General features: G+C 41.8%; 1 protein-coding gene across 2 annotated transcripts in view; it reads right to left on the reverse strand.

Moving 5' to 3' along the window:
- PIK3AP1 (phosphoinositide-3-kinase adaptor protein 1) overlaps positions 1–25,021 on the reverse strand; it is an 88,767-nt gene that overhangs the window by 45,092 nt on the left and 18,654 nt on the right. For both annotated transcript variants that reach the window (XM_058188850.1, XM_058188849.1), the window contains exons 3-8: positions 20,993–21,144; positions 15,593–15,737; positions 9,079–9,221; positions 5,987–6,116; positions 4,047–4,243; positions 1,858–2,047 (exon numbers count right to left, since the gene is read on the reverse strand). In XM_058188850.1, the coding sequence (XP_058044833.1) occupies positions 1,858–2,047; positions 4,047–4,243; positions 5,987–6,116; positions 9,079–9,221; positions 15,593–15,737; positions 20,993–21,144 (957 nt within the window). The remainder of the gene's footprint in view (positions 1–1,857; positions 2,048–4,046; positions 4,244–5,986; positions 6,117–9,078; positions 9,222–15,592; positions 15,738–20,992; positions 21,145–25,021) is intronic.

Below are 25,021 nucleotides of genomic sequence, written 5' to 3' on the forward strand. Positions count from 1 at the left end.
AGGAGGATGGAAGCCCAGCTGAGCTGTTCTGGCACTATCAGCTCTGGCAGCAAACTAGCAAGCGTCTGCCAAGTGTCTCTGTTATCTCCCTTGATGCCGATGAGTCAACAAACAGTACTTCAGCTCTAGTTAAGCAGTTGATTTGCTTGCCACGAAGGGGTATAGCAGCCCTTGCTGCTTTTATATCCTGTGGGGTGTGGCTCCATGACTCAGCACTTCCTAGGCCTGCTTCTGTTATTCCCGCCTCTCCTGCCTACGAAACCTAGGGTCCAGCCAGGCCTGATTGCCATCAGCTGGGTCTGGAGGTGTGGCCTGAGGGGGGAAGAATCAAGGGACGGAGGTCTCATTTTCTCCTCCACCTGGCCTGCCTCTGACTCCTGGAGCTGAGCCAGGGAAGCCGGTGCTCCCGAGGTAAGTCCTGACGGCCCTTCCCCCTCACTTTCCAAGTCACTTTCTGGCAGGGGACCCGGCTCAGGGGGTACAGACACAACATGAGCTTTGTAAGATGCTACAGCCAGCCAAGGTCAACTAACAATATGCAGAGCTGGAAACCGAGCACCTGTTTCCTAAACAATATACAAGCACTTGATTGGACATTTGCTGATAACAAGGGGGGGAGGAGAGAGAGGGGGAATGGCGGGGGGGGGGGCAGAGGGAACTTTCCTCTGTGTTGTTTACATGGGAAAACCTCAGATTCAGCTTATCCTAGTCCCGTAACTATTTAAGCTTTAGTCAAATACAGGCTTAGCAAAACAAATGGCCAGGAGTCCTTCTTTGCTAGATAACTGAGTGGGACAGTCGACATTTGGCAACTGGCACATATTTGTGATGGTTGCAGTGTCCCAGGGTCATGTGATCACCTTATGCAACCTTGTGACAAGCAAAGTGGGCAGGGAAGCCAGATTCACTTAACAACCGTGATACTAATTGATCAACAGCAGGATTTGCTTAACAACTGTGGCAGGAAAGGTTGTAAAATGGGATAAAACTCACTTAACAAATGTTCTCACTCATCAACAGAAATTTTGGGCTCAATTGTGGTTGCAAGTTGAGAACTATCTGTATTCTATGTTCTATGTTCCTCCATAGCCAAACCTGAAGTGCAGTGCTTTAAAGCAGGAATCTCCAACCTCGGTCCCTTTAAGACTTGTGGACTACAACTCCCAGAGTCCCTCAGCCAGCAAAGCAGGAGTCTCCAACCTCGGTCCCTTTAAGACTTGTGGACTTCAACTCCCCGAGTCCCTCAGCCAGCAAAGCAGGGGGCTCCAGCCTTGGTCCCTTTAAGACTTGTGGACTTCAACTCCCAGAGTCCCTCAGCCAGCAAAGCAGGGGTCTCCAACCTTGGTCCCTTTAAGACTTGTGGACTTCAACTCCCAGAGTCCCTCAGCCAGCAAAGCAGGGGGCTCCAACCTTGGTCCCTTTAAGACTTGTGGACTTCAACTCCCAGAGTCCCTCAGCCAGCAAAGCAGGGGGCTCCAACCTTGGTCCCTTTAAGACTGGTGGACTTCAACTCCCAGAATTCCTCAGCCAGCTTTGCTGGCTGAGGGACTCTGGGAGTTGAAGTCCACCAGTCTTAAAGGGACCAAGGTTGGAGACCCCTGCTGTAAAGAATACAGTCTGCCAAACCACAAACTGTAAATGTAACATCTACTACATGAACATTGCTGTTTGCAGGTAAGTATGTTCCCTTTCTGCTTTTTTGCTACTTACATTCCCGTGCAAAATTAAATGTGTTTTAACTTTGCATCCTGTGTGCAAAATAGCCACATTTAAAGTCACCAGAAATTTTGGCTTAACATCAGTTGGTAGCCCCCATCACTTATATTACGAGATAAATAAGGAGCACTGCATATGTACATAAGTCCTCTGTAGAGCTGGGGATCAGACCACCCATGGATTCATAGAGTTCTTCATCGCAACTGGGGTTCATTGAGCATTTCATCAACAGGTCAGCCGAGACATGAGCCATGGACTCATAAACAGAGCCATCTTCCTCCCCTTGCATCAACTCCTCTTTTATGTGAGATTTCAGCATGTCTGCCGTCTCCTGCAAGAAAAAGAAAAGCCAATAGCCTCTCTTGCACAGTAATGGCTGCTTGATTAATACAGTCGGTTCCAAATATGGTCCTACTGAAAACTGAGTTAAAGGTAGCAAAGGAAACCCAGTCTACAAGTGCATCAGGTATAAAGCAACAGAATCATAGAATAGGAAGGGACACAAGGATCATCCAGCCATCTGCAAAGTGTTGGAATCAGTTACCAGCGGTTCTCAACCTGTGGGTCGGGACCCCGTTGGGGGTCGAATGACGATTTGCCAGGGGTCGCCTAAGACCATCGGAAATATGGGAAGTATACTTGCGAGTCGAAGAATCACGCTCCAATGGTTGACTCCACAAGCCACATTTGCAGGCTCTTCAAATTGCTAGCCGAATTCGGCTTCAGGCGCGATGAATTAAAAAAGAGTGAAATCTCTGCTCTCAAGCCAGCTGTAATCACTCCCAATCGCTAGCCTAATCTGGCTTCAGGCGCGATAAACTTAATAGGGGAGGAGTCTCCGCTTTAATGCCTCCGTCCTCCAGGCAATCGCAAGCAGTTCAGATCACTAGCCAATACGGCTTCAGGCGTGATAAATTCAAAACGAAAATAATTTTACGGTTGGGGTCGCCACATTGTGGGGAATTGTATTAAAGGGGTCGCAGCACTATAAAGGTTGAGAACCACTGAGTTAAACCTTCCATGAGAGATGACTGTCCAGGCCCTTCTTAAACACCCCCAGAGATAGAGAACCTACAACTTTCATAAGTAGATTTATTCCACTGCGGTGCAGTTGAGCGTTTTGTTGTTGTTGTTGTTATTGTTTTGGTTTTCGTCCCTTAGAGAAAATTATGACTCCTGGCAATTTCCTGGACCAAGTCCCTATAGTTTTCTTGGCAAGATTTTGGAAGTAATTTGTCATTATCTTTATTTCTATGGCTGAGAGTGACTAGCCCAAGGTCATCCAGCTAGCCTTGGGATTAGAACTCACTGTCTCCTAGTTTCTAGCCTGGTGCCTTAACCACTACGCCAAAGTGGCTCTGAATAGATCTTACCATCAGGAAATTGTATTCAGATAAAATCTTGGCAGCTGCAATTTATAGCTGTTAGGTTTGGCTCTGGTTTTTGTAGTCACGGAAAATAGTTCTGGACCATCTTCCCTGTAACTTCTCTTTATATACCTGAACACAGCTACCATCTCTCCATTCAGTCTCATGTCTTCCAGACTGAACATCTCTCGTTCCTTCAACCTATCGACATAGGGCACCTATTTAAGTACTTGTATCTTCTTCACTGCTTTCCTCTGAACTTCCTCTAATCTAATATCTATTTGGAAATACAATGCTCAGTTTTCTGATATTTATTATTCGTGTCCAGCTTGTTGTCAGTGATCACTTCAAAGTCCTTCTCTAATGTATTTACAAGCCATGTATTCCCATATTATATAGCTGTCCTAGATTTTTTTCTTTCTAAATGTAATATACTAATTAAGAAAGCTCATTATATGTTGCATATTACATCTCCAGAATATTTTGGTTACAAGAATCCAAGGAAAGTTCAACAAAACGGTGTCTTCCAGTTCTGCTCCTTTTCAAAAAGATACTAGTTGATACCCACCAATGTAGATCTATATAACCCACAGTAATTGTGCACACATCAGTTCCTCTGTGCTCCTTCAGAATCTACCTAAGATAACCCATACAGATTTCTTCCTATGTGAAAACTGAAGTATCAAATGTCTCTAGATCTAATTCTAAAAGCCCCATTTAGATTAATGGTGAGGACTCTTTAAGGTCCCTCTTTCAGATTATTATTATTATTATTTCAATACAAGAATAGCCCCTTCACCTTCTGGAAAACTCAATATCATTCACATGTTTATTATTGTGGAATAAAACACACGTATATCACTGAAAACTTCAAATCTATTGTTTCTACGTGAGTCATGAACTTTTAAGTTTTAGTCCCAGTACTTTTCTTCCCATTATAACAGAGAGAGAAAATATCTTTACCACATATTCATCAATGAATTGACGGAGATCTTTGAAGCCATGCTTTTCAGCAATATTGTTAGGATAGTGACCATACTTGTTGGCAACACTATAAGCCTGCAGAGCTCCTGGGCATGTAAGCAACAGGGCTGTGAGATTTTTTAAACCATATTTTGCAGCAAAGTGCAGCAGAGTTGGTAGCTCTTCGTCTCTTTGACCTGAAAGAAAAAGGAGGAAAATACAATTTTTTTATAGAGCTATGCCACTGGTAACAAATTAAATAATGGAAATGGCCTAAATCTAATTTCAATTTTTGTTTATCATGTCTGGACTATTGGCTTGTCCAGTAGAATCCCTGTAAGGATAGGACTGCCAACCCAGGTCACACGTGGCATTTTTGGGGGCGCGGGGGTCACGGCCACTGTGCAAGATCTGATAAAGCACTTTCTAGAATACACGCAACATATAAGAGTGTTGTACATTATATCAGTTCCTAAATATAAAATGAGTCGCGTGCTGATGTACAAAGCTGGCAACTGATATGGGCCAGTCACTCTCTTTCAGACCAAATTACCTCACATCGGTGGTTGTTGTGGGGGAAACTGGAGGAGGAAAGAATATTAGATATGTCCACCATCTTGAGTTATTTATAGAAATAAAAAAGGCAGAATAAAAAAAAATCTATAAATAAAAAATGCCGATCTTTCTTTCTGATCATTGCCACTGCGGCCTTTTATTACAATAATTAAACTTGCCGATTAAAAAGTATGAATTGTTAAATAAATAAATATCGATCAATGAATAAGGGCATTATTTCAATGTACATTCTTCTGAACTATGCTTTTTCTTAAAAGAACGCTTCAACAATAGGACCAGTATTCTGTCCACATTGTTATGGTTCCGAGTAATGCTCCCAACCAATTCAAGACTCTGAGGCCTCGGTTTCCTCAAAAATCCGGTTTATTGGGTATATCATATCGGCACGGTCAAAGGTGAAACCAACACTGAATAATTCCCACGTTTTTGGTATAATTAAATAATAACAACAACAACAACAACAACAACAACAACAACAACAGAGTTGGAAGGGACCTTGGAGGCCTTCTAGTCCAGCCCCCTGCCCAGGCAGGAAACCCTACACCACTTCAGACAAATGGTTATCCAACATCTTCTTAAAAATTTCCAGTGTTGGAGCATTCACAACTTCTGCAGGCAAGTCGTTCCACTTATTGATTGTTCTAACTGTCAGGAAATTTCTCCTTAGTTCTAAGTTGCTTCTCTCCTGGATTAGTTTCCACCCATTGCTTCTTGTCCTGCCCTGAGGTGCTTTGGAGAACAGCCCGACTCCCTCTTCTTTGTGGCAACCCCTGATAATAGATACTGTCCACCCCCTTGTGTCACAGGTCAGGTTAGCCAACCAAGCAGGTGAACTTCTCAGCACTCCTTCGCCATTACTGATATAGCCTTGGTTCTCAGGAGCTTTATTGTTGTTATGTCTGGCACATTGGCGGAAAACATTCTACATCCCATAAGTCCCTCTCCTCCCTCCATAAGTATGGCAACTAAGAAACAAAGCAAGAAAAATATGGCTGCAGCTAGAGTCATTTTGAGAGTTGACACACATCTCTTTTTAGTCTCTTAAAACAGGGGTCTCCAACCTTGGTCCCTTTAAGACTTGTGGACTTCAACTCCCAGAGTCCCTCAGCCAGCAAAGCTGGCTGAGGAACTCTGGGAGTTGAAGTCCACAAGTCTTAAAGGGACCAAGGTTAGAGACCCCTGTCTTAAAATATGTGTTTTAGGAATTGGCTTACAGCTGTGCTAGTTCCTCTAGTTGCTAGGATTGTGCAAGACAGTCACACATGCCCAGCTCTTTCATATAACATGTGCTTTTGTGTAAGCACTTGAATTTAGTGTAGAATCATTCATAAAGGCTTTTTTACCCAAATCACCATCATACTCACTAGTAATATTTTCTTCTTCCAATTGGTTGATTCCTAAGAGGTGCAAACCGCTGGCAGGAAGGTTTGTTTTCAATGATTCTGTGAGGATTTTGTCCAGAGCTTCTGTGTTATAGGGTACAATCTTAAATGCCTGGATGTAGAATAGAATAGAATAGAATAGAATAGAATAGAATAGAATAGAATAGAATAGAATAGAATAGAATAGAATAGAATTTTTATTGGCCAAGTGTGATTGGACACACAAGGAATTTGTCTTGGTGCATATGCTCTCAGTGTACATAAAAGAAAAGATACGTTCATCAAGGTACAACATTTACAACACAAATGATGGTCAATATATCAATATAAATCATAAGGATTGCCAGCAACAAGTTATAGTCATACAGTCATAAGTGGAAAGAGATTGGTGATGGGAACGATGAGACGATTAATAGTAGTGCAGATTTGGTAAATAGTTTGACAGTGTTGAGGGAATTATTTGTTTAGCAGAGTGATGGCCTTCGGGAAAAAACTGTTCTTGTGTCTAGTTGTTCTGGTGTGCAGGGCTCTATAGCGTCGTTTTGAGGGTAGGAGTTGAAACAGTTTATGAACAGCCACCAATTAAGAATTTGTCTGTCACTTTAAAACCTTAAGAAATTATTAGCATTTTAAAACAAAATGATGATCATCTATCACCATGCTGTATTCATCTTAATTCACCTGGGTAAATTAAACGATGTTGTGGATGTTCTTCAGTGGTGGGATTCAAGTAATTTAACAGCCGGTTCTCTGCCCTAATGATTTCTTCCAACAACCAGTTTGCCAAACTGCTCAGAAAGTTAACAACCGGTTCCCCTGAAGTGGTGCGAACTGGCTGAATCCCACCACTGGTGTTCTTTCATGGTGCTTGGAGGCTGTGGAAGGTTGGATGGAGGACAACGGGCTTCAACTGAACCCTGGTAAGATGTATGGCTCTGGGTGGGTGGGTCCTGTGTATCGGGGGGGGGATCATTTTTGGTCGTGGATGGGGTTGCCCTGCCCCAGATAGATCCATACATAATCTGGGGGGATTTATTTATTTATTTATTTATAATTAAACTTTTATACCGCCCTTCTCCCGAAGGACTCAGGGCGGTGTACAGCCATCTTAAAATACAACAAATAAATAGCAAATTTAAAAGAATTTAAAAACAAATATTAACAAGGCCATCAACTAAAACGGTCAAAGACCGACTTAAAACCCCTTAAAATACAGTGAAAATACACATTAAAATATACTTAGGCTAGTCCCGCCCGATGCAATCGTAACGTCTTCAATTCCCGCTTGAAGGTCGGGAAGTTGGCGTAAACCCGGAGGCAACTCGTTCCAAAGGGCCGGTGCTGCCACAGAGAAGGCTCTCCCCCTGGGGGCCGCCAACTGACATTGTTTGGTCGACGGCACCCTGAGAAGGCCCACTCTGTGGGAGCGCACAGGACATTGGGAGGCTATAGGTGGCAGAAGGCGGTCTCGTAAATATCCCGGTCCTAAGCCATGGAGCGCTTTAAAGGTGGTCACTAACACCTTGAAGTGCACCCGGAAGGCTACCAGCAACCAGTGCAGGCTGCGCAGGATGGGTGTTATATGGGAGCAGCGCGGTGCTCCCTCTATCACCCGCGCGGCCGCATTCTGGACTAGCTGGAGCCGCCTGGTGCTCTTCAAGGGGAGCCCATGTAGAGAGCATTGCAATAGTCCTGGACTCACAACTGCTGCTCAAGGAGCAGACAGTAGTATGATAAAGAGGTAAAAATAAAAGGTTTCTATAACAACTTGACTAATCTAGATAAAGTTTTAAGCTAAAAGATATTGGACTAAAATATATATGATGGTTGGAGAAAATGATAAAGAAACATATAGACTTTAAACCAGAACTTTTTCTCTTGGGAATTATACCTGAATCCTATACTAGAGAACGGAGATATTTGATTGTGAATGTAATAACAGCAGCTAGAATTGTATTTGCACGGAACTGGAAAAATGAGAAATTGCCACCGCAAGATGAAATTATTGGGAAAATAATGGACTGTGCAGAAATGAGTAAATTGACCTTTGAAATTAGGGAACAGGAAGATACGCAATTTTATAAAGTATGGGATTTATTTTACCAATGGTTGGAAAAGAAATTATAATAAGGAAGATGTTAGTTTTTAATAAGTTAAAAATTATTGATGATAATGAATTGATATGAATGAATGATATAATTCTTTTGAAATGACAGATAAAATAGGATGATAAGAAATATTGTTCCAGAAATTAATTGATTAAAATATTTGATTATAGTTAGATGATAAAATGGATTAAACAAGCTAATGATAGATAATTGTTTTTCCACAAAAAATGTAATCCACGCACCGACACATTGTATTGAAATTTGAATGAAAGATGTTTTTATGTTTGTATGTCTTTAAAAAATAAAAAAAAATTCAAAAAAAAAGGGGCAGACAATAGTTATGGCTAGGAAGGCCTTTGAGTTGTGCACCAGTTGCCCCCCTTCCTATATCGGAGGCCCTTCTCTCAATCATTCATGCCCTGATCATCTCCTGAGGGACTCAGGAGAATGTGCTCTACATAGGGCTACCCTTGAAGAGGATCCATACGCTGGAGTTGGCACAGAATGTGGCTGCGCAGGCAATTTTGGATGCCCCAAGGACTGAGCCTGCAAAACCTTTGTTGCATGAACTGCGTTGAGTCCTTGTTTGCTCCTGGATCTAATTCAAGGTGCTGGTTATCACCTTTAAGGCCCTTCATGGCATGCAACTGGATTGCCTGAGGAGGCATCTTGTTCCAATTACATTGACCCATCCCGCCCTATCAGGCAAAATGGGTATGCTACAGACCAGGGGTCTCCAACCTTGGCAACTATGAGACTTGTGGACTTCAACTCCCAGAGTTCCTCAGCCAGAGTTGAAGTCCATCATATTAGTGGTCCGCGGGATTTAAAATTATGAATTTAATGAGGTCCAAAAGGTTGGTGACCCCTGATCTAAATGATATATCAAGCTCTCTCCTGTTCCCTCCTCCCTAAAGCAGGGAGGTTATTTACTTTGCCCCATTAGAAATTAATTTAATATTTCACCTGACACATGAATTCCACCGGATTTGCTGCAGTAGACAACAAGTTGCTTATTTCTTCCATGTCAGTATAGTAAGTGATGTTTGATTCAGCTATCATTAAATCTCCAGAAAATAGTTTCAAACATACAGTTCCAGATGATAAGTCTGAAGGGGAGACAAGATCAGCAATAATCAGAACACAAAAGGAAACTCATACACTAATATTAAAAGAAAATGATTTGCAACGATTTATGGAAAAAGAATTTCAAAGTCTTTCTTTGAAATAAATAAAAAAGAGGACACATCACTCCAGAGTGTATGGGATACGATGAAGGCATATATTAGAGGACTGGCAATAATCTACACTGCAAAGAAAAACAAAAGGAAAAGACAAAAACAGATAGAATTGGCATGAAATAAATTTAAATGAACAAGAGTTGTTAGCAAATAAATTAAGAACATCCAGACAGAACTTTTTTGAAAATGCAAACAAACCAGGAAGATGGCTAGCATATGAAATAAAAAAAGAAAAGAAGAAAATGATAAAGCATCTACTACATGAAAAGGGGAAACTACATTATAGTAATGAAGAAAAGAAGAAAAGAAGAAGAAGAAGAACAGAAAAGAACTCAACACTTTCGGGCCTTTCGGGTGCACTTTAAGGTTTTGGTCACTACCTTTAAAGCGCTCCATGGCTTAGGGCAGTGGTTCCCAACCGGTGTGCCGCGGCACTAAGGGGTGCCGTGAGATCTTTTGAGGGTGCCGCCAAAATTTCGGGGAAAAAATTGCATTCTCTCTTGGCGGGAGAGGGGGAGGGAGGGGACTACCGATGCACTCGGAGAAAGCATCGATCAAGGTTTGCTCTAACTCGCCCGGCTCTTTTTATTTTATTTTATTATTATTATTATTTTAAAAAAGAACCCCCTTCTTCAATTCAGACTCGACAACCAGAGGATCTCGTTACAAGGGCTGTGAAGTGACGCTATCCGATCAACGCATGCGCAAAAGGCGTCTCGAGGCAAGACACCGCTCTCTGCGCATGCGCCAAGCACTGACCTCAGGAAAATTTTTGCTCCGAGAAATTGTGGGCGGGAGAAATAAGAACTGCGGCCAAAAAAGAACGCGTCGCCGCAGTTGCTGCACTTAACGCGTCTTTTTTTTTCTTTTTTTTTTTTGCGCACCTCCGGCTTTTGGTTTCCTGGCAGCAGCGCCGGGTTTGTGGAGAGCGAGGACGAGGGTCAGAGCAGGTAAGGGAGGGTGAGGGGGGGGTCTCTCCTTTGCTATTCCTCCGCGAGGACCCTAACGGGAAGGAATACCGCCCGTTTGCAAGGCGTGCTTGGGCAGGGTTCTTTATTCCAGTCGGAATAAAAGCCACAGGCTAAAAGCCACAGGCTTAACGTCAAAAGAGTGGGTGCTGTTTGCATGCCCTCCTGGGAGGCGATTTTTCATTCTCTAGTTTATTTTCATTTATTTTTCTTTTTCCCTACCAGCCTCGAGGGGGTTGACGTTGAGGTACCGTATCCCGTATATACAGTACAGGTAGTCCTCGACTTACGACCCCAAAGGAGCCTTCCTCTCCCCCCCCCCAATTGATGTTGCTAAGGGAAAAATGGATTAAGTGAGTTTTGCCTCACTTTGCAACCTTTCTGGTCCTGTTTGTTAAGTGGATCACTGCGGTTGTTAAGTTTGCGGTTGTTAGTAACGCAGGTTGTTAAGTGGATCTGGCTTTCCCCCATTGACTAGGTCACAAAAGGGGATCATGTGACCTCCAGGAAAACTGCAGCTGGCATAAATACAAACTGGTTGTTGTCAAGCATCCAAATGTAAAATCACGTCACCGAAAGAGATGCTGCAATGGTTGTAAGTGTGGAAAATGGTTGGGAGTCACTTTTTTTCAATGCCGTCGTAACTTTGACTGGGGCCTGTGGCCTATTTCCTTATAAGGGTGCCGGGAACTTTTGAAAGGCTTTCCAAGGGTGCCTCAAACAAGAAAAGGTTGGGAACCACTGGCTTAGGGCCTGGGTACTTACGGGACCGCCTGCTGTTACCGCATGCCTCCCACCGACCCGTACGCTCTCACAGAGAGGGACTTCTCAGGGTGCTGTCCGCCAAGCAATGTCGGCTGGCGGCCCCCAGGGGAAGGTCCTTCTCTGTGGGGGCTCCCACACTCTGGAACGAGCTTCCCCCGGGTTTACGCCAAATACCTGACCTTCAGATCTTCCGCCGCGAACTGAAGACACATCTTTTCATTCGCGCGGGGCTGGCTTAAATTTTATTGATTTTAAATTTTCTATTATTAATTTTAAGGGGTTTTAGCTTTATATATTTTAAAGTTTTTTAGGCCAATTATAAAATAAGTTTTTTAATTTGTATTTTAATTGTATATTTTATTGTCTGTTTTTACTTTTGGCTGTACACCACCCTGAGTCCTTCGGGAGAAGGGCGGTATAAAAATCGAATAAATAATAATAATAATAATAAAAATAACATTACTATGAAAAATTATATTGTCAAGAGGATATTTTGGAGGAAGAGACAATAAAAAATTTAGAAAAATCAGATTTACCAAAAATATCCGAACAACATAAGGCTATGTTAGAAGAAAGAATAACAATGATGGAACTGAAGCAATTAAAAGACAAAAAGTGGGAAGGGAACAGGACCAGATGGCCTACCAGCAGAACTATATAAAATCTTTCAAGAAATAATGAGTAATATAATGCTAGAACTGTATAATGAACTTCTAAACAAAGCAAGAATGCCAGACTCATGGAGAGAGGCATATGTAACACTTATACCCAAAGAAGATGCAGATTTACAACTGATAAAAAAATTATAGATCAATTTCACTAATAAATGTGGACTATAAGATTTTTGCTTCAATAATGGCAAACGGATTAAAAAGACTGTTAAATGAACTTATCCGTGTAGATCAAAATGGTTTCTTCCCTAAGAGACAAATTAGAGATAATACGAGGATAATATTAAATGTGTTGGAATACTATGAATCACATCCAGAGAAACAAATGGCAATGATATTTTTAGTCGCACAAAAAGCTTTTGACAACGTGAATTGGCAATTTATGATAAAACAATTGAAGACAATGGACTTTGGGGAGAGATTTGTAAACACTATAAAAACAATTTATGAGAAACAGTCAGCTAAGATAATGATAAATGGAGAAATGACAGGAAATGTTAAAATCAGGAAAGGTACAAGGCAACGTTGCCCGCTTTCCCCATTGCTATTTATTTTGACATTAGAAGTTTTGAACAGGAATATCAGATGAAATGATAACATAAAAGGACTGAAAATTAAACGAGAAGAATACAAACTGCAAGCTTTTGCTGATGACCTGCGCGGGTGATAGAGGGAGCATCTCGTAGCTCCCATGTGACACCTCTCCTGCGCGGTCTTCACTGGCTTCCGGTGGTCTTTCGGGTGCAATTCAAGGTGCTGGTTACCACCTTTAAAGTGCTCCATGGCCGAGGACCGGGTTACTTACGGGACTGCCTACTACCACCGGTAGCCTCCCATCGACCTGTGCGCTCCCACAGGGAGGGCCTCCTCAGGGTGCCGTCAGTTAAGCAATGTTGGCTGGCGACCCCCAGGGGGAGGGCCTTCTCTGTGGGGGCTCCTGCCCTCTGGAACGAGCTGCCTCCGGGGCTTCGTCAACTCCCCAACTTCCGGACCTTCCGCCGCGAGCTGAAGACCCTTTTATTCCATCGTGCAGGGCTAGCTTCAATATAGCTTCAATATAATTTTATTTATTTTAAATTTTAGCCATACATTGAATTAGTTTTTTAAATGATTTTTAACTTTTGTTATATGTGTTTTTATCGGCTGTAAACCGCCCTGAGTCCTTCAGGAGAAGGGCGGTATAAAAATCTAAATAATAATAATAATAATAATAATAATAATAATAATAATAATAATAATAATAATAACAACAACAACAACAACAACAACAACAACAACAACAACAACAACCACCACCACCACCTAGTATTTATTCTGGAAGAACCACTTATATCAGGTTCTAAACTATTAGAACAAATAGAGGCTTATGGAAAAGTGTCTGGCTTAAAAATAAACAAGGAAAAAATGAAATTAACCTTATAAACATAGTCTTCCTTTTGGCATATGGCAGATGGTTGATTCATTTACACTGAATTTTCTCTCTATGGATGCTACACAGTTTCCAGAACAAAGCAAATCAAACACACTAATTTTATCCATTAGGCCCATTATGGAGTCTTTGCACTTGTTGAAACGTGTCCTTAGCATTTTGCTTTGATGCCATTGTTGAAATTTATTAAAAGTTAGCCCCGAAAAGCATCAAAGAACGAGAACACAAGAACTATTATCAAAATGACATGGAGAATAGAAGAACAAGAACATAATTTCCTTTTGTGTAACTTTTGTCACCTGTATGTGCCATTGCTACACAATAGGTTTCCATTGTGCATGGCCACGTATAGCTGCATTGAGACCATGTGGTTACAAATACTTCCACATATAAATGATCTACCAGAACAGAATGTATGAGGATTTGAGCATATACAGGTAGTAATGGTAACAGGGACCAGAATTTCTGTCACTAAGCAATATAGTTCTAAAGCACACTATCCCGTGATCACATTGCTTAGCAACATCAGGAGATCTGGTGGCTGTCATTAACCAAATCCCACCTGGTTATTAGGCATGGATTCACCCCAATCCAAGTAATTCCTGGCTTGCTGCCTTGGGGAGCCCCAAGACTCCGTAAGGTAAGGAGCTGCTTCCTCTTCAGTTCCTTTCACTCACCTATCTCCACCCCCACCATGTCTAGACTTTTGGCCATCCTGTACTCTGTCACCTCTACCAAATCTGCTACCCAATGCTCCACCGGCCCAGCTACCCCAGCTGACCCTCTTCCTTCCACTGCTGATGAGACATGTCTGAAATGGATTACGAAGAAGCTGACTTGCAAATGTTGGGCCAGGCATACGGAGGACATCCAGCAGAGTGTTAGGATGCTCCAAAGGCCAGGTATTGGGGGGGGGGAGAAAGTAGGGGTGTCAGTGCCAGGGGAGGGAGGGCAGCCAAAATTGTAAAGCATTAAGAAATGTAAGTATTCCCAGCAATCTAACAATTCTAGCAATTTCACTTACTGTGTAACTCAAAGGGACCAGGTAAAGGTAAAGGTTCCCCTCGCACATACATGCTAGTCGTTGCCGACTCTAGGGGGCGGCGCTCATCTCCATTTCAAAGCCAAAGACCCAGCGCTGTCCAAAGACGTCTCCGTGGTCATGTTGACTCAACGCCAAAGGCGCACGGAATGCTGTTCCCTTCCCACCAAAGGTGGCCCCTATTTTTTCTATTTGCATTTTTACGTGCTTTCGAAACTGCTAGCTTGGCAGAAGCTGGGACTAGTAACGGGCGCTCACCCCATTACACGGCAGCACTAGGGATTCGAACCGCCGAGCTGCCGACCTTTCGATCGACAAGCTCAACGTCCTAGCCCCTGAGCCACCTTATAAAAGGGACCAGAAAGGTTTAAAATAAGCTTTCAAACCACTGTTGATGTTTACAACAATTTTGTTTCATTCCTTATGTTATAAAAAAATGACTTATTGTAAAGAGTCTATGAGTGTAGCAGGCTAAAATTTTGAATCAGAAATCCAATGACTAGAGTTAACAGTGACTCAGATATCCAACTAGTTAAAGCCAGCACCATGTCCTTCAAATGCTTGGCTCCATACTGAGTGCTGATCTATATAGTGTCTAACATTAACATTGTGGATAATTCCACAATTATCGATATAAGTATCTTGTTAATGTGACTTATAACCCTAATTGGACTGTAACTTCCAATAATAAGCAATGTGGTCATTAAATGAGCCATTCCTACTTTAGGACTTTTAGCACAGTTGTTAAGCGAATCATTCAGTTGTTCAGTGAATCCAGCTTCACCCATTGACATGATCATGGGACATTAGTATTATCGTAAGTCATTTTTTCAGTGTTGATGTAACTTTCAATGGCCATTAAACATATGGTTATAAGTTGAGGACTACCCGTAAACACTAAATTAGCTACTATACGTATAGAAATATGTCCTCTGACAATACGTAATACTTCATATGAAGAGAAGTTTCCTAATGCTTTTAAAAATATAATGAGGTTAAAAATAGCAGCATGAACAGAAAGTACAGGAAACAAGAAGTGCAGCTGAGCTTCTGCTTCCTGTGTCAGCTTTCTCCTCCTCGCATCTTGACTTCTTGTATTAACCCTTGAAAGATGCAGGTCTCCTTTATGATCTTAAACTCTTTTAGTTCTATGCATTCTACCAGCCATCCACTTGTAAGTTTGTGTAAATAAAAAAAAATTTCTCATTGTAGCTTTTTGCATCCTCAGTGACAGGAAAAATATTTTGGATAGTTTGTTAGCCTAGTGCAAGTATGCCACTAATAGGAAGAGAAACTCTACTAAAATGTTCTAACACACACACACACACAAATTCAGGATAAAAAGACCACCTTTTAGTACTTACCTGGTGTGTTAACAGAGACTGTATACTCATTTTCAATATTTGCTGATAGTCGCAGTGGCTGACAGCTCTTAGAAGAAAATTCCACTTCCATTTTTATTTGTCTATCCAATTTACACTTTAGGATTATAAAAATGATTGTCTGCACCTACATTTAAAAAACAAACAAACATAGTAATATCTAGAGGCTTTGGAATATTCAGTTTTCACAATACATTGGTATCTTTTGGGGCGTGAGGATCTACAGGCACAAGCGCTCCTTATTTGGCCTTGGTATGAGGAAGAATGAAACAAAGTTTATTCTCATCACAACCTGATTGTGGTGACAGTGATAATGAGAGGAGACACTGCTGTCCTTTATTTAGCAAATTCATAAGTGGCATGCAATATTAAAAGCATCAAAATGTATTTAAGCACTTAAGCCAATAACAAACATAAACTCTACCGCTCAGCAAATGTCAACCACATTTTTTTTCTAAAATGTGTATTTTTAGGGGGAAAAAAACCATGATTTTTTTTTTACAAAGCTATGATTAAAAAAAGTATACTCATTTTGCCTGCTGCTACTGACTCTTATGTCAATTATATGGTAATTTTCTATCAGTTTTTCACAAAAAATTTGAATGCACATTGCCACATTCAATTAACACTGCATTTTATTTCAGTTATTCCAAAGACTTGCTTATCCTTAAGAGTCATGCTCAGCCTGCAAAAAATGTATGAAGCCGTTAGATTCTTAAAACGTTCCTAGAATTTTCCAATAGGCTTTGGTGGACATGGATTGTGCCTCCTCTCTCCACAACAGTTCTATGAACCCAATCTATCCAGTGGTGGGATGCAGCCGGTTCGCACCACTTCGGGAGAACCGGTTGTTAACTTTCTGAGCAGTTTGGCAAACTGGTTGTTGGAAGAAATCATTAAGGCAGAGAACCGGCTGTTAAATTGCTTGAATCCCACCACTGAATCTACCCCTTTTGCAAAGAAGCTCAGGTGACTAAAACAACAGTATTTACAGTACAGTATTATGAAGAACCAGCTCAGTTTTAAAAGAAGACATTTCTCCCTCCAGTTTGTTCCACAGAAATATTTTAAAAGGCTAAAACTAGAAGACATCCAAGGTCCCTTCCAACTCTGTTATTCTATTATTCATGCAGAAACTGCCACATGTGTTGTCAATCCCCATCTCACTCTGGAGCGGGTGGCAAATCCATGGCTTCAGTTCCTCATGGACATTAAGCTCCTTCTGGAATACCAGACAGCAGCCTTGGATGATGTCCCAGTTGAAGCACTTCTGAGAGCAGGAGACCTTAGCAAAAATGACCTAGATCTTCATTGCCCCTAGACTGGTTTACTATAATAGTCTCTTTGCTTAGAACTCCGAGGATACGTCAACTTCCTGAGCTCCGGACCTTTCGCCGCAAGCTAAAGACCTTTCTATTTCATCTTGCAGGGCTGGCTTAATGAAGTTTTTTATTGGGGTTTTATTATAGTCTTATATTCCTTCAGCTTTTAATTCAAGTAGTTTTTAAATGTTTTTAAACTTTTCTGAGTTTTGCTTTTACCCTGGCTGTAAACCGCCCTGAGTCCTTCGGGAGAAGGGCAGTATATAAATTAAATTAAATTAAATTAAATTAAATTAAATTAAATTAAATTAAATTAAATTAAATTATAAATAAATAGAACTACCCTTAAGATTTACCTGAAACTATAATTGTTTCAAAACTCAGCTACATAGAGGTACCCTGTGTTAAGGTGGGTAGCCAATACATTTAATTAATAAATAAAATAATAAATAAAAATAAAATAAAATGCAGTAGCCTACTTGCTGACAGGTAAGAACCACTTCTGAAGCACAGAACCGATAGTGATGGTGCTACTCTAATTACCAAGTTTCTCAATGAAACCGATAAATCCCTATATAATTTAGGTCTTGGTTAACCAAGGTACCGTTTCCTCCAAACTGAATTTTCTCATCTTATTTGTTCATTATGGCAGGGATGCTGTAGATTTTCTCTTTTCAGGACACTGTGGAGGAAAGGGGTGGAAATAAGCCAGAAACCTGGAAACCAACCTTCTTGGTACAAGCACTATCTTTTTGGTAGATTCAGGCCAACTATGCAGCCACTGTTGTGCCTCCTCTCTCCACAACAGTTCTATGAACCCAATCTATCCAGTGGTGGGATGCAGCCGGTTCGCACCACTTCGGGAGAACCGGTTGTTAACTTTCTGAGCAGTTTGGCAAACTGGTTGTTGGAAGAAATCATTAAGGCAGAGAACCGGCTGTTAAATTGCTTGAATCCCACCACTGAATCTACCCCTTTTGCAAAGAAGCTCAGGTGACTAAAACAACAGTATTTACAGTACAGTATTATGAAGAACCAGCTCAGTTTTAAAAGAAGACATTTCTCCCTCCAGTTTGTTCCACAGAAATATTTTAAAAGGCTAAAACTAGAAGACATCCAAGGTCCCTTCCAACTCTGTTATTCTATTATTCTTGCAGAAACTGCCACATGTGTTGTCAATCCCCATCTCACTCTGGAGCGGGTGACAAATCCATGGCTTCAGTTCCTCATGGACATTAAGCTCCTTCTGGAATACCAGACAGCAGCCTTGGATGATGTCCCAGTTGAAGCACTTCTGAGAGCAGGAGACCTTAGCAAAAATGACCTAGATCTTCATTGCCCCTAGACTGGTTTACTATAATAGTCTCTTTGCTTAGAACTCCGAGGATACGTCAACTTCCTGAGCTCCGGACCTTTCGCCGCAAGCTAAAGACCTTTCTATTTCATCTTGCAGGGCTGGCTTAATGAAGTTTTTTATTGGGGTTTTATTATAGTCTTATATTCCTTCAGCTTTTAATTCAAGTAGTTTTTAAATGTTTTTAAACTTTTCTGAGTTTTGCTTTTACCCTGGCTGTAAACCGCCCTGAGTCCTTCGGGAGAAGGGCAGTATATAAATTAAATTAAATTAAATTAAATTAAATTATTAAATTAAATTAAATTAAATTAAATTAAATTAAATTAAATTAAATTAAATTAAATTAAATTAAATTAAATTAAATTAAATAAATTAAATTAAATTAAATTATTAAATTAAATTAAATTATTAAATTAAATTAAATTAAATTAAATTATTAAATTAAATTAAATTAAATTAAATTAAATTAAATTAAATTAAATTAAATTAAATTAAATTAAATTAATATTAAATTAAATTAAATTAATTTTAAATTAAATTAAATAAAATAAAATAAATAAAATGCTTTCTCATCTTATTTGTTCATTATGGCAGGGATGCTGTAGATTTTCTCTTTTCAGGACACTGTGGAGGAAAGGGGTGGAAATAAGCCAGAAACCTGGAAACCAACCTTCTTGGTACGAGCACTATCCTTTTGGTAGATTCAGGCCAACTATGCAGCCACTGTTGTGCCTCGTCCTCCCTCCTCTCCACAGCCGGCCCATCCCGTCTCCTCCCGGGCCTGCTATTAAACTCTGAGTCTGATAATGAAGATGAACGGCCTGTCATGCCTCCAGCCCCCGGCCCTGGCCCCATTCCCGGACAGGATGTCAGGAATGAACAAACAAACCTCACTCATACGGCGTGTGTTCCTTTGGCTCAACCTGTTGGGACACGACACAGCCATCAGAGGAAGTCAGCCACGGATTGGAATTGCCCGGGCCTGCTCCTTCTGACCCCTCCCTTTCTCAAACAGCAGAAGACAATTCAAAGTGGGAGGATCCTCGCTTCCGGAGATCTGAGAGGCGACGCCAGCAGAAGGAAGGGAGGGGCAGACCTGGATAAATGCTGAGTCATGGAGCCACACCCCACAGCCTATATAAAGGACCTGTATTTGGCATTCCAACTTTGAGTCAAGCAAAGTCTCATCTAGTTTGCTGAAGTCACAACTGCCTGCCCTGAGAAGCCTCGGAGGAATTTGGCAAAGCTGCAGAGGCTTCGTGGCCACGCCTGATACGGACTTCCTAGACCCGGTCGTCGGAGGGGGAGGGGGACACGACAGCCACAAAGATATAAAAATCATTATACCTATGTCTGACCAGAACCGGAACATCATTAAAACCCCAGCAACATACTTTGCTTCCCTCCCCCATAAAATGAATTACAGAAAACAAAACTCAAATTCAGCCCAAACTCATATAAGGCCTCAGATAACAGTGTGAAATAGAAAAAGGAAATGCATAGTAAAAAAGAATACGGCAGGGACAGAGTACTTGTGGTAAACCAGATGTTGTGAGCTATGATTTAATTAAGCATTCTTAATCAGAGTCTATGCTGGCTAGGGCTGCTTAAGTTTTGGTTGAAGAGGTATTTGGTTGCAGGTTCACCATCTCTTGCCCAAAAAAAGGAAAATGTGTTATATATATCACACACATTTTCTTAGCCACATAGTCCAACTCAAAAATTTGGCTAGCAGTGTTAAGGACAAGTCTGCTTGTGAATAGCTGTGTTGTTATAATTAAGTTGTATCCCCTGCAGACCACGATTTCTCTTCCAGGTCTATCAGATCAACTTTGAAAGAGTAGAAATAGTAGGCTTTAAGTAGTAGGCTTGAAGAGTTGTAAACCTAATCTTGCCTAGCTTCTTCTCCAGAAAGATTACACTACTAACCAGAGCATACAAAACATTTGCTAGACCAATTCTCGATTACAGCTCGCCTGTCTGGAACCCACACCTCATTTCGGACATTAATACAATTGAGCGTGTCCAAAAATATTTTACAAGAAGAGTTCTCCATTCCTCTGAATACAACAAAATACCTGATGCCACCAGACTTGAAATCCTGGGTTTAGAAAATTTAGAACTCCGCTGCCTTTGATATGACCTGAGTTTAACTCATAGAATAATCTGCTACAATGTCCTTCCTGTTGAAGACTACTTCAGCTTCAACCGCAACAATACACGAGCACACAATAGATTTAAACTTAAAGTGAACCGCTCCACTCTTGATTGTAGAAAATATGACTTCAGTAACAGAGTTGTTAATGCCTGGAATGCACTACCTGACTCTGTGGTCTCTTCCCAAAATCCCCAAAGCTTTAACCAAAGACTATCTACTGTTGACCTCACCCAGTGATGGGATTCCAGTAATTTAACAACCGGTTCTCTGCCCTAATGATTTCTTCCAACAACCAGTTTGCCAAACTGCTCAGAAAGTTAACAACCGGTTCTCCCGAAGTGGTGCGAACTGGCTGAATCCCACCACTGACCTCACCCCATTCCTAAGAGGTCTGTAAGGGGCGTGCATAAGAGCACCAGCGTGCCTACCGTTCCTGTCCTGATGTTCCGTTTGGTTGTATCCAATTCGTATGTTTATTTCATGCTTATACTTATATATATTGTTATGTTTGACAAATAAATAAATAAAAATAAAGAAATATACTATACCCCACAGCGTATACGGTCAGGCTGCACTGCAACAAGGTTTTCTAATCTGGTCACTAAAGGTTCATATGCCTGACAGGCTGGAAAACTGTATGACGCTTGTAGACTGCCAGCATCGTCCTCCTTTGCATCAGCCACTGAATCACAACCAGAATCTAAGAAGAGGATAAACATGAATGTGATTTCTGAAAGTTGTTTGGCTATTAGGAAAAAAATCCATAAAAAGAAGAATATAAATTAAAAATTAAATACATTCTATATAAGAAAGAAGAAATATTACTTTAAATCCAGTAATAATGAATAGTATAATGAATAGAATTTATTGGCCAAGTGTGATTGGACACACAAGGAATTTGTCTTGGTGCATATGCTCTCAGTGTACATAAAAGAAAAGATACGTTCATCAAGGTACAACATTTACAACACAATTGATGGTCAATATATCAATATAAATCATAAGGATTGCCAGCAACAAGTTATAGTCATACAGTCATAAGTGGAAAGAGATTGGTGATGGGAACTATGAAACGATTAATAGTAGTGCAGATTCAGTAAATAGTCTGACAGTGTTGATGGAATTATTTGTTTAGCAGAGTGATGGCCTTTGGGAAAAAACTGTTCTTGTGTCTAGTTGTTCTGGTGTGCAGTGCTCTATAGCGTCGTTTTGAGGGTAGGAGTTGAAACAGTTTATGTCCAGGATGTGAGGGGTCTGTAAATATTTTCACGGCCCTCTTCTTGATTCGTGCAGTATACAGGTCCTCAATGGAAGGCAGGTTGGTAGCAATTGTTTTTTCTGCAGTTCTAATTATCCTCTGAAGTCTGTGTCTGTCTTGTTGGGTTGTAGAACCGAACCAGACACAATGATGATATGGAGAGCCAGTTTGGTATAGAGGCTAAGGCAGGGGTCTCCAACCTTGGCCACTTTAAGACTTGTGGACTTCAACTCCCAGAATTCCCAGAATTCCTCAGCCAGTTGCTATGAATAAAGAGTTATGGAAGCAGTCGTTCCGCTGGTTGGACAAGGCGGCAAGATGGGGATAGGGAGAGGCAACTGGCTCACTATTTCATTCCTATTGTGCACCACCTTTTTCACGAAAGGGAAAGGTGGTAGAATCTATCAGAGATCACACCTTGAGAAGCAGGAGAGCAACGCAGGTCCAAAATGAAAACACTCAGCTACTTTGAATGAGTTTAAATCTCTGCAATCGCATAGATTTGAATCCCAGCATGCTAAAGGAACTGGTGGACGTGATTTCAAAATCACAAACTGTAATTTTTTAAAACTCCAGTAATATTGGGGAAGTGATTGGAGAAGGGCTATCCCCATTTTAAAAAGGAAGAAAAGTACATCTAAGAAACTTCAGACCAATCACCTTGGCATTAATATCTGAGAAAATCCTAGAAAAGGTGATCATACGTGCTAGTCGTTGCTGATTCTAGGGGACGGTGCTCATCTCCGTTTCAAAGCCGAAGAGCCAGCGCTGTCCAAAGACGTCTCTGTGGTCATGTGGCCGGCATGACTCAACACCAGAGGCGCACAGAACGCTGTTCCCTTCCCACCAAAGGTGGTCCCTATTTTTTCTACTTGCATTTTTACATGCTTTCGAAACTGCTAGGTTGGCAGAAGCCGGGGCACAAGTAATGGGAGCTCACCCCATTATGTGGCACTAGGGATTCGAACCGCCGAGCTGCCGACCTTTCGATCAACAAGCTCAGCAAGTTACTAGATTAGCAGACTGATAATATGCTATCCGCAGGGCATACTTAGCTTCCAATAGAAATCTGATAAGGTTTCATACTGCAGGCAGAAAATAGAAGGGATGCCCATCAGATTTTCAGATGATGCATATTTGGGAAGACTGCTAAATTTGCAGAAGGCTCAAAGTTTTCCTATGAAGAATGATTAGACCAGGGGTGTCAAACTCAATTTCATTGAGGGCTGCATCAGGGTTGTGTTTGACCTTGGAGGGCCGGAGGGGAGGGGCAGCATGGCAGGGGCATGGTCATGGTGGGCGTGGCTAGGGTGGGCATGGTCAAAGGGAGCATGACACTGGTGTGTCGGGGGGGGGCATCTGTGGTGGCCAAGTGCTAAGGCAGGACTTCCTTGAGACCCTCACTCACTCTCATTATACAGGTAATCTTCGAATGATGAATGTAATAGAGCCTGCCAATTACATTCATAACCGGAGGATTCATTTCATTGAATCACGTTAAATGAACGTGATCACTCCCTGCTTTCCCCAATGCATTTGTTAATCAAATATGCAGGTCATTAAATGCACGTGAGGTGTCTCAGAGTGGGGAAGAATCTGCGGGGCCTAGTGCTGGAGCAGGCCATCCCAACACCCACTGAGATACCTCATGCTCCCCTGGGGTCCTCACAATTGCTTTCCCGTCCCCCTTTGCTTGTGTCTAGGATTCAACTTACTCCTCCCCACCCTATTTCCCATGGATTACTTACTTTCTGAAGAGCTCCAGAGCTCCAGAAGTCGCTGACCCACTGGCAGAGAAGCCAAAGTGTTTTATTCAGATGATGGCAAAGCTGTAATAACGTGAAATCTAAGGAAAACATTTTCGCCAACTTCTGATAAGCAGCAGGTCTCTGGTAGTAGAAAAGGTCTCCTGCTTTAGGACAGCTTCAGGGACTGAGGCTCACTGGGTAGAACTGCAAGCCCCTTGTTGATTGGCTGCCATGCCCCAATCCCTGAAGCTGCTCATTCGAACTAGCCAATCAGCAGCAAGCAGGAGACTGCTCGACACCAGCCAGATTGGGCCCAAACCAAACCTGCAGACCCTCATGGCAGAGAAGCCGGTCTTTTATTCAGATGGGGAAAGCTGCTTTCCTTGCATCTCGTGTTCTTACAGCTTCACCGGCTTCTGAATAAAAGACTTTGGCTTCTCTGCCATGTGGGTCAGCCTCTTCTGAAGCTCTTTGAAAAGTAAGTACAGTAAAGCCATGGGAAATGGAGTGGGGAGGAGTAAGTGGAATCTGAGAAGCTAGCAAAGCAGGCGCAGTCTGTGAAGCGACCCGAACAGAGCCTCGGAGGCCCGAATCCGGCCAACAGAGGCTCCAATTCAGCCAGCAATGGACTAGGGGAGGCCTATGGATGCCCCTGCGCCCTATTTTCACTGACAGAGGCATCACAGGCCAGTCTTTTGCTATTTCCAGGGTGGCTCCGCAGGCCAGATAAGCATTTTGCAGGGCGGATCCAGCCAGTGGGCCTTGAGTTTGACATGCCTGGATTAGACGAACTGAATACATTTAGCCTAAAGAAGAGAGTGGCAAAGGGAAACATGATTTCAATGTTCAATACGGGTAGTTCTCAACTTATGGTTGCTTATCAATGATTTAAAGTTCCAACTTATATCTCAAAAGTTAGTGATACCGAAGTTCCAATAGTTAGCCTCCTTATGAGCCTGTGCAGCTGGCACAAACCCATTCCATCTGGTTGCTCGCAGTGCCACAGCCATGAGACAAAGCGAGGGGATGGAGCTACCCCTCGCGCCCCACACCAGCTTACTTCAGGGTCCCCATAGCCACGCTTGATCTCGTCACATGATGTATCACAACATGTTTTGCCTTTGCGGAGCCGGGGTGGGCGTGGCTTGTGTGTGATGCATCTGGCCCGTGGGCCGCCAGTTTGAAACCCCTCTAATAAATTATCCACTGACATTGGCCCCAATCACTTGTAATTTTTCTCCTCTGCAATCAAATATATTTATAAAAAAAAAATCTTCCATTCAATCATGTCCATTCAATTCTTGCGCAATGCCTGGACACGTCCCTTCAGATTTCTTGGCAAATGTTTTCAGAAGTAGCTTGCAATTGCCTGCTTCTTAGAGCTTGGGCCAGTCACCTCGGCTTTGTGCTTAAGGTGGGACTAGAACTCAGGTTTCCTGATTTCTAGCCTGATATCTTTACCACTGCACCAAACTATAGGTAGACCTCACTTAAAACCATTTATCTTGTGCTGGGGTCTGCAAACTTGGCTCTTTTAAGACTTCTGGACTTCAACCCCCAGCAAAGCTGGC

The sequence above is a fragment of the Ahaetulla prasina genome, chromosome 6 (genome assembly GCF_028640845.1).
Source record: "Ahaetulla prasina isolate Xishuangbanna chromosome 6, ASM2864084v1, whole genome shotgun sequence".
Taxonomy (NCBI): Eukaryota; Metazoa; Chordata; class Lepidosauria; order Squamata; family Colubridae; genus Ahaetulla; species Ahaetulla prasina.